At 35.0% G+C, this 14,419-nt stretch overlaps 1 protein-coding gene across 5 annotated transcripts in view; it reads left to right on the top strand.

Annotated features, from left to right (window-relative positions):
• Positions 1–14,419, top strand: part of TTC33 (tetratricopeptide repeat domain 33) — a 124,650-nt gene that overhangs the window by 23,386 nt on the left and 86,845 nt on the right. For 3 of the 5 annotated variants that reach the window (XM_029216116.1, XM_029216117.1, XM_029216118.1), the window contains exons 3-5: positions 1,679–1,760; positions 3,575–3,706; positions 6,779–9,463. In XM_029216116.1, the coding sequence (XP_029071949.1) occupies positions 1,679–1,760; positions 3,575–3,706; positions 6,779–7,132 (568 nt within the window). In that variant the 3' untranslated portion in view covers positions 7,133–9,463. Of the gene's footprint in view, positions 1–1,678; positions 1,761–3,574; positions 3,707–6,778; positions 9,464–14,419 lie in introns of those variants that run through there. The other 2 variants (XR_003792605.1, XM_029216119.1) reach the window with 1 other exon arrangement.

The following is a 14,419-nucleotide window of genomic DNA, read 5'->3' as shown; positions in this document are numbered from 1 at the left end:
TACAGAATAACAGTAGCCATTGCTACAACCCATGCGGCAGTTAAGGCAGGCTTTCTGTAGTGCACTTGCGTGCTGTCCACCTTCACCCCTGCTGCTAGCCATGGAGTCGGCAGTGTGGCAAAATTATTCTAAGATAGCTGCCGCCCTTTTGCCGTGTGCCATGGTGGCACAGGACCCTGGAAATGGTATTGCCATTTGTATTATTTACTAGTAAAGGAGTGCTGTAGCAAGGTGGAAGCAGAGATAGAGAATGTACTTTTTTATGGTTTTCAGCTTTGTATTTTCTACCAGATTCTGCCTTTATTTCTTTAGTTTTCTGCTCCCTGCTTAAATAATAATCAGTGCAGGTTAGCCCACATTTTGGTGGTTATGTTTGGTTTGGATCTTCACATAGAAGGTAGGAAATTATACACTAGAATACATAGAGGAAAGGAAGGGTAGCAAGAAGAGATTTAAGAGAAGACGGTACATGATAGGGCTTAATATCCCAATAGAGATCTTATCAGTGGTTCTGAACTCTGGTTTTTATTAGCATAACTTGGGGAACTTTAAAAAAATACAGCTGCCTGGGCCCTACTCCAAGAATTTGTTTTCATTGATCTGAGACAGGGACCAGCATATATGTGTGTGTGTATGCGTGTGTGTGTGTGTGCACGCACGTGTATTTTTTTCCCCTCACAAACCTTCCTAGATCGTCTCTATGTAGCCAGGAATGAAAACTGGTGGATTATATATTTTCTGTTTAGCTCTAGAAAAGAGAATGAGTAGCATTGACGGGAAGGTACAGGATAGAAAGTTTCAGCTCATTATAATGAAGAATATTCTAGTAATTTGAACTTTGTCCTCCTAGAAATAATCAGGTATACATGAGTTAACTGCTTGGGAAGGATGCTGTGAAGGTGACTGCTTTGGATAATATGCAGGACTTAGTCATTTCTTAATTTTATTAAAAAAAAAGTGCTACTGTGCTTCTGCAGATTTGGCATGGAGTATGCTAAGATCAATTTGGGGCATATTCAGTTTGAGGTGTCTATAGGGAATCTAGGTAGAGATGTTAGCTCAGAAGAGAGTTGTGACTGGGAGAACATCAGTGAAAAGATGATAGTGGAAATCACTGTCTTCATACTGTTTTTCGTTCATGTGACCCATATCTTATAAACTTACCATTTATTGATAGTGATAACTAAGACATGGTCCCTGTGTTCTTGGAGCTTATAGACAAAAAATCTTAAAACTGAAGAATCTTTACAGAATGACCTGGCAACATCTTAAATTGTCATCTCTGTCAGCTAGATTGCTGCAGTAGAGCCAAGGGTTGTAATTAGATTATAAGTTCTTGGGAGAAATCCTTTGTAATGCATCTGAAATGAATGACAGCACATGCAGACATTGAGGTTGGTGAAAAAAAGAAATTCTGGTGGTGATTTCTTAGGCCAGAAAATAAAATCTTGAAAAATTTCAGAAATCTTTTTAATTTAGGTTTTGCTTTTTTCCCTTTTGCTGTCCTTTCCCTTCATGTCTTAAATTTTCCTGCTTTTGTAACATCACCATTATCAGTTCTTGACTAGAGATATTTCTTGGTAAACAATTATTCCTTATTTTCTGATTTTTAAATTTGGTCATGTACTCTCAAAGACATACTGAAAATATAATATTAATGTAACTTTAACAACCATAGATACCGAGAGGCGATTCAGAAGTGGGATGAAGCACTACAGTTAACCCCAAATGATGCTACCCTGTATGAGATGAAATCACAGGTAATAATTATGAAGAATTTCCCTTTCATTGTGAAATTGCACTCACTATGTCTGGTGAGCGGTGATGAACCAAAAGAGCATTTCCTCCCATTTTCTTTCTTTTTTTTTGTAAATTTATTTATTTAATTTATTTACTTTTGGCTGCATTGGGTCTTCATTGCTTCGCACGGGCTTTCTCTAGTTGCGGCGAGCAGGGGCTACTCTTCGTTGCAGTGCACAGGCTTCTCACTGCAGTGGCTTTTCTTGTAGCGGAGCACAGGCTCTAGGTGTGCGGGCTTCAGTAGTTGTGGCTCTCGGGTTCTAGAGCGCAGGCTCAGTAGTTGCGGCACACGGGCTTAGTTGCTCAACGGCGTGTGGGGTCTTCCCGGACCAGGGCTCAAACCCATGTCCCCTGCATTGGCAGGCGGATTCTTAACTACTGCGCCACCAGGGAAGCCCCATTTTCTTTTTTTTAAAATATAATTTATTTGGAAAAAACATGTCACCATATTATTTATGGCTCTTCCTCATGCATCAAATTAGAAGTTTGTTTAAAACACTTCACAGTGAAGCTAACTTTCATTTCAACCTAACTGCTTAAGATATGAGCAGATGGATGTCTTTTAAAAAGTCACTGGTGATCTCTTAAATGAATGAAATGTGTTAGCTTTCCTTGGAAATTAATTGTAGTGGACTTAGCAATAACTCAGTCTCTTCAGAATGAGGATGGATTGGATTCTAGATGATGCTATTTCTCTAATAATGGCCTAGTCCATAGCAAAAGGTCAGAATAGACTCAATTTATTAATATTATAAAAATAACATTTGTACTTAAAAATACAGTTTTAATATTTTGTGGGAAATTTCATAAAGAAAACCTCTGAGCACTTGTATTAGATTATCCAAAAGATGTTTAAAATCTCAAACAGAGAATTAACCATACTTCTGGCAGGGAGTGGTTGCAGTTCAGCCTTGATCCACACACCTAGCATATCTTACAGATGATGATCCCAAACATAGGGCACATCCTTTTTCAGCTTTGATGGTAGTTTATCCAGGAAAAACCCAAATAAATTATTTCCACTGAATGGAGTGCTGTGAGGACCTTCATTTGGATAAGTCTTTAACTTTTAATCTTAAATATGTATGTATTAAAGATAGGATTTGTGGCAAGCTATATGAAATGAGTTGTTTTATTTGGAACCTGATAATGATGGTGTCACAAATCTTGTGAAATGCAGATGGGCAAAATATTATAGATAAAAGCCAGCCCTTTCCCATAAATTGAGGTAGAGGGTTCTGGAACTCCCTGATTTTTCTGATGTGTATGATTTGAAGAACCCAGTTGTGGGGAGGCTGGTGGAGTGTTTAAATGATTTTTATAGCAGAAAGATGTTCACTAGGGATAGGATGGGTAGTTGAACAAATTTAAATTTACCTTGTTTGACAGCAGGACCTGGAGTTCCCTAAAAAAACACATTGTAAGTAGAATAAGTAGAAGGGGAATTGGGGTTCAAATAGCTGTGAGCCACCATGGCCAGAATATGACCACCTGGTTTTGACCAGATGGACAGTAGGTTTCATCAGTTGAAAAGGGAATGCTTTATATTTTTCATAGTTATTTCAGGAGTAGGAAGAATATAATTTCTAACCCTGAAGAGCAGAGAAGGGGGTCAAACCCACTAAAATGTTACATTTTCCAGACTAAAAATATATTTTTAAAAATGAAAAGAGTTGTTTACATACAATTATCCATTTTTTCTTTTTGGCTAGTATTTAGTTTGCTAATTTATGAATATTACTGATGGGTTTTGTTTCTTCTTTTTTGGCTATAGGTCCTAATGTCTCTTCATGAAACGTTCCCAGCAGTTCATGCTGCGGAAATGGCTGTCCAGAGAAATCCACATTCATGGGAATCTTGGCAAACTTTGGGACGTGCTCAGCTTGGATTAGGAGAGATAGTCTTGGTAAGTAAGTCAGATTATTACAGTGATGACATTTTATTTTGACATGCTTTTCATCAGCTGAACCAAAAAGTAAATAGTCATTTATCATGTGTACACAAAAAGTAAATAGCAAATAACCTTTTAAAGGTATTAACCCATAAACACAGATGAGTTATTACCAAACATCTTTTTCCATTACAGATATCAATTATATCAGGATCAGAATATTTTTCAGGTATTTGACATCATGGGAATTAAAAAAATATTAACATGAAATGTAGGCATTTGGTAAACCTTATTTAAATATAAAACAACTTTTAGGTTAGTTCCTTGCATCGTTAAATTTATCACATTATAAAGTGGTATTAGTATCACCATGGAGACAAAAACCACTAAAAGATTATGTTGAGGAAGGAAGAAAGTGAAATACAGGAGAGTAATGGTGATAAATATTCAGACTGAAAAATTGCTAAGCTTAGTGAGGGGAGAAATGGGGAAGGGTAGAAGCTTATGAAAATGAAATACTCATTGTGTAAAGTTTACTCTAAACTGGCACTTGATGCATTTCTCACCTTGTCTGGACTATACCTTGTAGGTAGCAAAGGCTTGGTAGGTCAGAGTTGGCTGTGAGCATTGTCCTGTTTTTGTTTTTCTTTTGACTGAACTATATATACCTGACAGCTAATTTCCTAAAAGACTTCTGTAAATCTAATATAGTGGTGCCACATTTGCTCTTTGTCATCAAAAATTAAGATTTTTCATGCTTTTATTAGCTTTTTACAGTTAAAAACAAAACAAGCAAAAAAATACCAAAGAAGTTTCTTTAAAGGCTAAAATTATTGGTAAATCCTGAATTTAACATTACTAATAATGGCTTTAGTCAGTTGTAGATAACTTAGATTTTTCTGGTACTCTTGTAAATATATCATTATTTCTAATTACCAAAGAAGGTATTTGTCAAATTCTCAAAAATCATAAGGAATTTTGATGAGAAAAGGATTGCTTAAAGTAAAATAACTTAAAAATGATAATCTGAAATAAAATTCACAGTGATGGAAACAAGTTAAACCAAAGGTTGTTTTCTTTCCTTGCCATTTAACATAGTCATCTTTCCTCTTTTTTATCTGAAGACTTAAATCATATCAGAGTTGGAAAAAGAAATTCAAGGAATTTAGTTTTCTAACGGGTTAACAGCAAAACAAAAGTCTATTCTATGATACTTTTTACCCATTTCTCTTTATTAGAAACTTACAAATCATTATCTGTTTTGCTTATAAGTACCTATGGTAATGGGAAAAATCTCTAGGACATAATGTTTAGCAAAGATTGTCCTATAAAGAAAGAAAATAAACTGCAGGTGAGACAACAGAGATACTTTGAATAAACCAATAAAAGTAAAATTATTCAATATTTTAAGTTTTTAAAATAGGAGTACCAGTTGTTCAACTGTTATTTTTTCCGCTTGATACATTTCTTTCTATTTATATTGTGAAATTCTTGGAATTAAAAGTGTTTTTCCCCCATTTAATACAGTTTTAGGGCTCTACTTGAAAAAAATCTAAATTTGTAATTTTTATGTAAACTTAAGCTGTTCTTTTGAAATACTAGAATGGTTAAAAAAATAACTTTACTCATTGTCATAATGAAGGGAATACTATAAAAAAATATATTGAAAACAAGCTAAAATTTCTAACATCTCACAGTTCTTTCTACATATACATATGGACAATGTATATGTACATTGTACAATGTATATGTACATTGGCTGTGAGCCAATGTATATGTACAATGTATATGTACATTGGCTGTGTTCTTTATACATATACATATGGACAAAAACATAAGAAAATACATAGGTAAATAGAACAGGCAGTAAATTAAAAGTCAATAGTTGTATATACATCTATGAGTATTTAGATTTTTATGCGGAGCTAGGTGTGTATGTTGGAAAATGTTCATAGGCTTAGTTTGTTTTTCATTTTCTAATTCTTCGAGGTATAAAGTTAGGTTTTTTTCCTTGAGATCTTTTCTTTTTTTAACGTAGGCATTTATCATTATAAACTTCCACTTAGTTTTGCTTTTGCTGTATCCTATAGTATCAGGATGTTACATTTTAATTTTCATCTCAAGATATGTTTTAATTTCTCTTTTGATTTCTTCTTTGACTCACTGGTTGTTCAAGAGTGTGCTGTTTTATTTCCATGTATCTGTAAGTTTTTCCAGTTTCCTTCTGCTGTTGATTTCTAGTTTTATTCCATTGTAGTCAGAAAAGATACTTGGTATGTCTTCTTAAATTTAAGACTTGTTTTGTGACCTAAGATGTGATCTATCCTGGAAATGTTCTGTGTGTTCTTGAGAATGATGTGTATTTTGCTGCTGTTGTATGAATCATTCTATATATGTCTGTTAGGTCCCTTTGGTCTATAGTGTTGTTCAAATCTTCTGTTTCCTTATTGATCTTCTGTCTGAATGTTCTATCCATTATTGAAAGTGGGGTGTTGAATCCACTACTAATACTTTATTGCTGTCTGTTTCTCCCTTCAGTTCTGTCAGTGTTTATATACTTAAATGTTCTGATGTTGGGTGCATATATATTTATAATCGTTATATTTTTCTGGTGAATTGACACTTTTATCATTATATAATGTCCTTCTTTGTCTCCTGTGACACTCAAGACATGTTATCATTATTATGATCTAAACTCTTGGCTTCAAAGATATGCATTCCTGGTACCTTTCTGATCATGGGTTAGCCCAGGAAATCGCCAGATTTATATATTTGCTGATCTGCAGAAGCTGAACAATGCATTTGCCTTGTTTTGAGCCATAATATCAGTACCTCTGTTTTAATAGACTTTTAGTCCTCATCAGCAATTTGTCAGGCACTTTCTTTTACACTCTTTGACTCTTTTTTTTTTTTTTTTTTTACTGTAACCATCATCTAGTGGGTAGAGAACAGCTCTAACTTCCATCTTTACATTCTAATACATTGAGGAAAAAGAGAGAGAGAGATATGGATATTGTGGATTATATTAAATACACTCCTTTTTTAAAACTAAGCAAACAAAAAAATCTGACCTTTTCTCCTCCCTAGGCAATTCGAAGTTTTCAAGTAGCCCTTCACATCTATCCAATGAACCCTGAAATATGGAAAGAAGACCTTTCTTGGGCAAGAACGCTCCAGGAGCAGCAGAAGGTAGCACAGAGGATTAAAAAAAGTGAAGCACCAGCAGAGGTAACACATTTCTCACCAAAGTCAATTCCTGAGTATGACTTTGAAAGTGAGGAGATTGTAGCTGTTTGTGCAGCTATTGCTGAAAAACAGAAGACAGTTGCAGCAGATAAAACAATGGTTATTGTGTCGGCTTCTGGGACTGTAGAGACTGTGACTGAGAAGGAAGACGGTGCTGCTCCACCAGATGGCTCTGTTTTTATCAAAGCCCGATGAAGCTTAGCAGGAATCATTTGAATCTATCTTTGCCACCTAAATTTTAGCCGTTGGGGCATTTAGAGAAACAGGGCAAAACTCCTGTTTGTAAAATAAGTTTTTCAGATGAGGCATATGAAAACTAAATGGAAGAATTATTGTGTAGTGTTTGGACTCTGCTTTGATAAGCTATGATTTCAGCTTCTTAAGGTTAAAATTCTGAGTACAGTGGTTTTTTGATTAATAAGCTTAATTTAATCCAAATATATAAGTGAATGCATTTTAAAGATACAACTTGAAAAGTAAATTCTCAAATAGTGAATAACTTGATGGCCAGTGTTATTAAAATATTGACTTGTTGGCTTTTATGATAAAGGAAGTAGGCTTCTTGTCCTGCTAGAAATACCCTGCTGTTACTCTTCACTCTTCTTTTTCTCTTCTTTCATTAGAGTAAGTCTGTCACAAAGCTTGAATCTTTTTGACATTCATTTTGATTCAAAGTTGTCATTTGGTTATATGTGGGATCCTTGAAAGTTTGACTGAAAATGCATGCAAATGTGTACATTCTGAATATTTTCTGAAGTTTCTCTTAATTCTGATTTGTGCTTTTGTTTTGACTTTATAGTTATTTATAACAATGGTAGTTGCTAGTTTCAGTATTTGTTAGATGTGTGAAATACTGATAAATGTCAGAATCATGGTTTTATTTTTTAAATTATTAAAGTAGATAGAGCAGTCCTTAGTACCAAATGAGTCATTTTTAAGATGTGCATTTTTTAAAACGAATGGCTCTTATAGATACATCATAACAAATCGCACTGCTGTTGTCCCAGTCAAAAGCAGTTATTTTCTTTTCCTTATTTTTACAAGATTAAAACCCTTGAAAATAACTTATCTCTTGATATAACTTTCCAGCTGATGGTTTGGAATTCCTTTTCTAGTTAACTTTTCTGGAACTACTTAGTGAAATGAGAAACAATCACAGTTTTAAATAGCTAAATTATACCTTTCTAAAAATTGGAGAAAAAAAAAGTAGAGATTTATTAAAGTGCCAATGAACGAATACCTTAGGCACAACATACATAGAAACTGAAATGTGATTTATGGTTCAGTCCCATGAGTAGAAAGGATATATTGCAGAATATATTTCATTGAAAGGCCACAGTCACATCCACAAGTCAATACTGTCATTGCTAATATTAATTGTTATTTTTATGCCACATATATGTTAGTACAGTAGAACTGCTGTGTGCTGTTACTTCTGAAACTCAGGAAGCTACTATTGGTTTAAAATTAATTTTATCCTTGTTAGAGAGGAAGTAAGTTATTTTAAAGAATCTCACCTTACCCTCTGAGGGCATGTACATGTAATACTGTACATTTTTCTGAGATAATTTAAAAACATTTCTTTTAGTCGAATGCTTACCTCTTTTTTTCAGAGTTGGAGAAGCCAGCACTTACCTTGGAAAGTATTATATTTTTTCCCTAAAGTTGTATCAGAAAGTTAGCTCTGGTTAAAGAAGTTAGTTTTAGAAAGACCCAAAAAACAAATATTAATTATATTTTATTTTGTTTAATAAGGTATATTCTCAAAGGGCAGATAGTTGGGGATCTAGAGAAGTGAGCACTTACTATTTTGTACGTTGTTTTGAGTAATGGATGTGTATTGTATAATTTGTGAATAAATAGGTTTTTTCTGCATTTAAAGGTTTGCCTATTATTTTGTGTTGTTAGCTTTTGAAAAATTAGATTGATTTATTTAATTCATTTCTTATGTGAAAATAAAATATGTAAGGCACCTTGTATGGTGTCTTGTGTATGAAGTACTCAGTAAATGCTAGCTATTTCTATGAAGAACTTGAACTGGTTTTATTTAACCTCACTTTCTTCTGATTTTAAGAAAGGAGGAGAACTTCTTTGTAATCTTTTCCTTTCGTGAAAGTGAGAAGTCACTACTTCTGATACTGTAGAACAGATGGCTTTCAGTTGAGGACTCTTCTTGGTGTAAGGTCTATATCTCAACCCAAAAGAAGCAAGACCCAGGATGGAGTGCATGTAGCCACTAAATTCTGTTTATGAACCTAGCGTTTCCTCTGTATTGACATCAGTAGGCCAGGTTTGTCTCTTCCTTACACAGAGATAAGACATAAGATGGTTTAGATGCAAGACGGAGGAGAGAAAGAAATAGTGAATTATACAGAAGGAAGGCAGCTCATTTCTTCAGGCCCCAAAAGATGCTTAGCTAACACTCTTCTGTGTGTGAAGAGAAGAATGCATACATTATTTTATAAGGATGTGAATACCGATAGATCTTTACCAAGCTTGGTAACTATAATAGCAAATTCTTTTGAATCTGAGAGAAAAACAATTGATGTTCATGATAAAGATATAATCAAATATATTTAATATACTTTCTGAAACAGCACTAAACACTAACATTATATTGAACATAGTTTGTAGTATTCTTGTTTGAAAATTGTATGGCATAGACACTCATTAGTCAGAACACTACACATCCAGACCATGCCTGATGATTTGAGAATCATATATTATTCTCTAGACAACGGGTTCTTTTTGTTGTTGTTGTTGTTTGGCCGCACCAGTGGCATGCGGGATTTTAGTTCCCCGACGAGGAGTCGAACCCGCACCCCCTGCAGTGGGAGCACAGAGTCTTAACCACTGGACTGCCAGGGAGGTCCCGACAACAGGTTCTTAGATTATAGAGTATCTATCTTAAATGTGCTAAACATTGAAAAGTCATGCAAGGTATAAATCACAGAACCTGGATCTACTTTTTTTTTTTTTGAATTTTTGAATTTTATTTTATTTATTTTTTTATACAGCAGGTCCTTATTAGTCATCCATTTTGTACACATCAGTGTATACATGTCAATCCCAATCGCCCAATTCATCACACCACCACCACCCGCCATTTTCCCCCCTTGGTGTCTATACGTTTGTTCTCTACATCTGTGTCTCAATTTCTGCCCTGCAAACCGTTTCATCTGTACCATTTTTCTAGGTTCCACATATATGCACTAATGTACGATATTTGTTTTTCCCTTTCTGACTTACTTCACTCTGTATGACAGTCTCTAGATCCATCCATGTCTCTACAAATGACCCAATTTCATTCCTTTTTATGGCTGAGTAATATTCCATTGTATATATGTACCACATCTTCTTTATCCATTCGTCTGTCAATGGGCATTTAGGTTGCTTCCATGACCTGGCTATTGTAAATAGTGCTGCAATGAAGATTGGGGTGCATGTGTCTTTTTGAATTATGGTTTTCTCTGGGTATATGCCCAGTAGTGGGATTGCTGGATCATATGGTAATTCAATTTTTAGTTTTTTAAGGAACCTCCATACTGTTCTCCATAGTGGCTGTATCAATTACATTCCCACCAACAGTGCAAGAGGGTTCCCTTTTCTCCACACCCTCTCCAGCATTAATTGTTTGTAGATTTTCTGATGAAGCCCATTCTAACTGGTGTGAGGTGATACCTCATTGTAGTTTTGATTTGCATTTCTCTAATAATTAGTTGGATCTACTTTAATTGGAGCCTTTGTACAAAATTTTATGGTACTCACGTACGAAATCAGCTTTTAAATTGATGTTGTATGTCAAAACTATAATGAAGACTTTAAATAAAAAAAAGGTTTGTTTCAGAAAACTAGAGTTTCCAGGATTATAACTAACATTACATTATATACTTTATGTAATGATGTCAAAAGCTTGTTTCCCTTCCTTTCCCAGCAGTAGGAAATTGTCAGTCATTTCTTTAATTTCAGGTTTCATGAGTCAGAAGCCCTTCTAAATTGACTCTGGACTTTGATTTCATGACATACATGTATCTAAATGAGCTGTGAGTTGACACAAAAACCATAGTTCTATAATTATCTTCAAATCATTAGGTATATTAAGTGTGTTTTTCCTCAGAGGTTATTATGAAACTGATGGTGTATTTTGTAATTGATGACATTTTAGTATTGAGAAAGTAAGGTTTTTCTTTTTTTAACCAATAATAAAATACACATGTTTATAAATGATTTACTCATTACCAAAGTAAAATGAAATGTGTCGCTTCTGCCACATGCAATTAAGTATGTCCACTTGAATGGAAGAGAAGGGATGGCCCTATAGCCAGTGTACCATGAATTGTGCCTTAATGTGTGTTGTGTGTGAACCTCACTTGCTGTGTGTGCAGGGTGGAAGAAAGGGTGAGAAATGCTGGTCTACACTTTGTTGGGAAGGCAGAGGGTGGGGATGGTGCTGCTTTGGACATCCATTAACCGAGAAATTGCAATCTCTTCCTTCCCTCCCCTCTCCCACCTCACCAGTAAAGGGAATTTAAGATAAAGAACTGGACCTACAGCCCCTTTCTGCCTTTTTTTTTGTTTTTGGATGTATCATGTGTGCAGAGAGCCTGTGTTGTGGTCTCTTGCCAGAAATGTTGTAGGTTTTGCAGTGAAGACTCTCTGTCCCTGTGAGGGGAGACCTGTAGTTGTGCAGGACTGCCCATGCCTTGGTGAGCAGGTCTGTCTAATTCTGGGTTTGATATTAGGTGGCCATTGTTGTCACAAACCTAAATCACATCCTCTGACCTAGACTTTTTCAGCAGTAAATCTGACATATTAAATCTCTACATGACTTTTTGTCTCTCAAGTGGCTCAAAAAGTCAGGAGGAGAAAAGGGTGTTATTTTATGACTCCCTCAAACCCTAACAAAGATTCATGCAGATTATATTTCAATGTAAGCATGAGACAAAAACCAAATTTTTTTCTAATTTTAGATTTTTTTAAATCATGGAAGTTGTATTGAAAATGGGTAGTGTTAATTACAAGGCAACATGTAAACATTTGTTCAGGGTATCTAAAAGGTCTGCTGACTTAGCATTGTGCTAGACCACAATATCGACTCTAGATTTAATTTGAAGGGAAGAATATGAAACAATATCTCTGCCCACCCTGTCAACTTTAAGAGTGTAATTTACGTGTAATAACATGCATTCATTGTAAGAGCTTTGACACCATTACCATCAAGGTGTAGAGTATTTCCATTACCCAGAAAGTTCTCTAATGCCCATTTATAGCCAGTTCCCCTCCACCCCACCAGCCAGCACTAGTCAACTACTAATTTTCTTTCTGTGACTATAAGTTGATTTGACTTTTCTAGAATTTCAAATAAATATATCATACAATATATACTCTTTCTGACCTTTTTCGCTTAGCATAATACTTTTGAAATCCATCCATGTTGAGATCCATCCACGCTATTGTGTATATCAGTAATGTGTTCCTTCTAATGCTCTTACTCTGTTGTACGGATATCATGATTTGCACTTATTCATATCTGTTGATGGACATCTAAGTTGTTGATGAACATCTAAGTTTTGGTCTATTATGAATAAAGCTGCTATATACATATGTCACAAGTTTGTGTGTGGATATATGTTTAAGTACCTGGGGGTGGAGTTACTGAGTTTTATGATAAGTATATGTGGAGCTTTAGAGGAAACTGAATCTTCCGAAGTATCTGTACCATTATGCATTCTGACCAGCAATGGATTAAAAAAGTTTCAGTTGTGCTGTATCCTTGTCAATGCTTGGTACTGCTGTTGGTTTTCATTTTAGTGACTTCCGTGGATATGTAATGATAACTCATTGTGGTTTTAATATGCATTTCCCTGATGATGTTGAGCATCTTTTATATGCTTATTTGACGTTTGTATATCTTCTTTTGGGAAGTACCTTTTTAAACATTTTGCCCATTTTTTAGTTTGGGTTATCTTATTGAGTTGTAAAAGTTTTTTCTATATTCTGGATAAAAATCCTGAGATATATGTATTGTGAATATTTTGTCCCCATCTGTGGCTTGCTTTTTTGTTTTCTTAATGGTACCTTTTGAAGAGCAGAAGTTTCTAATTTTGATGAAGTCCAGTATATTTCTTTTATGGTTGTATTTTTTTGTGTGCTGAGAAATCTGTGCTTACTCCAAGATCAGAAAGATTTTATGTTTTCTACTAGAAGTTTTACAGTTTTAGCTTTTATGTCTAGGTCTGATTCATTTCATGGTAATTTTTATGTAATATATGAGGTGAAGGGCTAGGTCCATTTTTTGATTTTCAGTTATTCAAGTACTATATATTTTTTTAAAAACTGCTCTTTCCCATTGAAATACCTTCACCATGTATTTGAGGGTCTGTCTGAGTTCTGTATTGTTAGGCTGATCCATATGTCGATTCTTATACCAATATCACACTGTCCTACAGTCTTAAAAATCAGTGTGATTTTTCTAACCGTTATTTTTTTCTCAAAGAATCGTTTAACTATTCTAGTTTCTTTTATATACATTTTAGAATCATTTGTCTCTATCTACATGCAGGTCTAATGGAATTTTGATTGGAATTGTATTGAATCTGTAAATCAGTTTGGGAAGAATTCCCATCTTAACAATGTCACATCTTTGAATCCATGATCACAGCATAATTGTCATTGTTTTAGATCTTTAATTTCTTAGTAATGTTTTTTAGTTTTCTGTGAATAAGTCTTGCCTATATTTTTGTTAAGTTTATCCCTAAGTACTTCATATTTTTTTGATGCTTTAAGAGGTGTCTTTAAATTTTCATTTTCCAGTTTGATACTATTGCATAGAAATATAATCGATTTTTGAATAATGACATTGTAGCCTACAACCTTGATAATTCATTTATTAGTTGCATTAACTTTTTTGTAGATTGTTTAGGCTGTTCTACATATATTATCATGTTGTGAATGAAGATAGTTTTCCTTCTTCTTTTCCAAACTGAATGCCTTTTATTTCCATCTCTTGCCTTATTACACCAGCTAGAACCTCCAGCACAATGTTAAACAGAAGCTGTGAGAATGGACATTCTTGCCTTGTTTATAATCTTTTGGTCTTTCACCATTAAGTACGATGGTAGCTGTAGTTTTTATATATGTCCTTTATTAAATTGAGGAAGTTCCTTCTCTAGTCTACTAAACACCTTTTTTTTTTTTTTTTTTTCCCCCGGTACGCGGGCCTCTCACTGTTGTGGCCTCTCCCTTTGCGGAGCACAGGCTCCGGACGCGCAGGCCCGGCGGCCATGGCTCACGGGCCTAGCCGCTCCGCGGCACGTGGGATCTTCCTGGACCAGGGCACGAACCCGTGTCCCCTGCATCGGCAGGCGGACTCTCAACCACTGCGCCACCAGGGAAGCCCTAAACACCTTCTGTAACAAGTGGGGATTGAATTTTGATAAATGTATTTCCTGCATCCATCAGAAGATCATATGATTTTTCTCT

This window comes from Monodon monoceros, unplaced genomic scaffold (assembly GCF_005190385.1).
Source record: "Monodon monoceros isolate NGI ecotype Baffin Bay Population unplaced genomic scaffold, NGI_Narwhal_1 Super_Scaffold_12, whole genome shotgun sequence".
Taxonomy (NCBI): domain Eukaryota; kingdom Metazoa; phylum Chordata; class Mammalia; order Artiodactyla; family Monodontidae; genus Monodon; species Monodon monoceros.
This window is presented reverse-complemented; position numbering and strand designations above follow the sequence as displayed.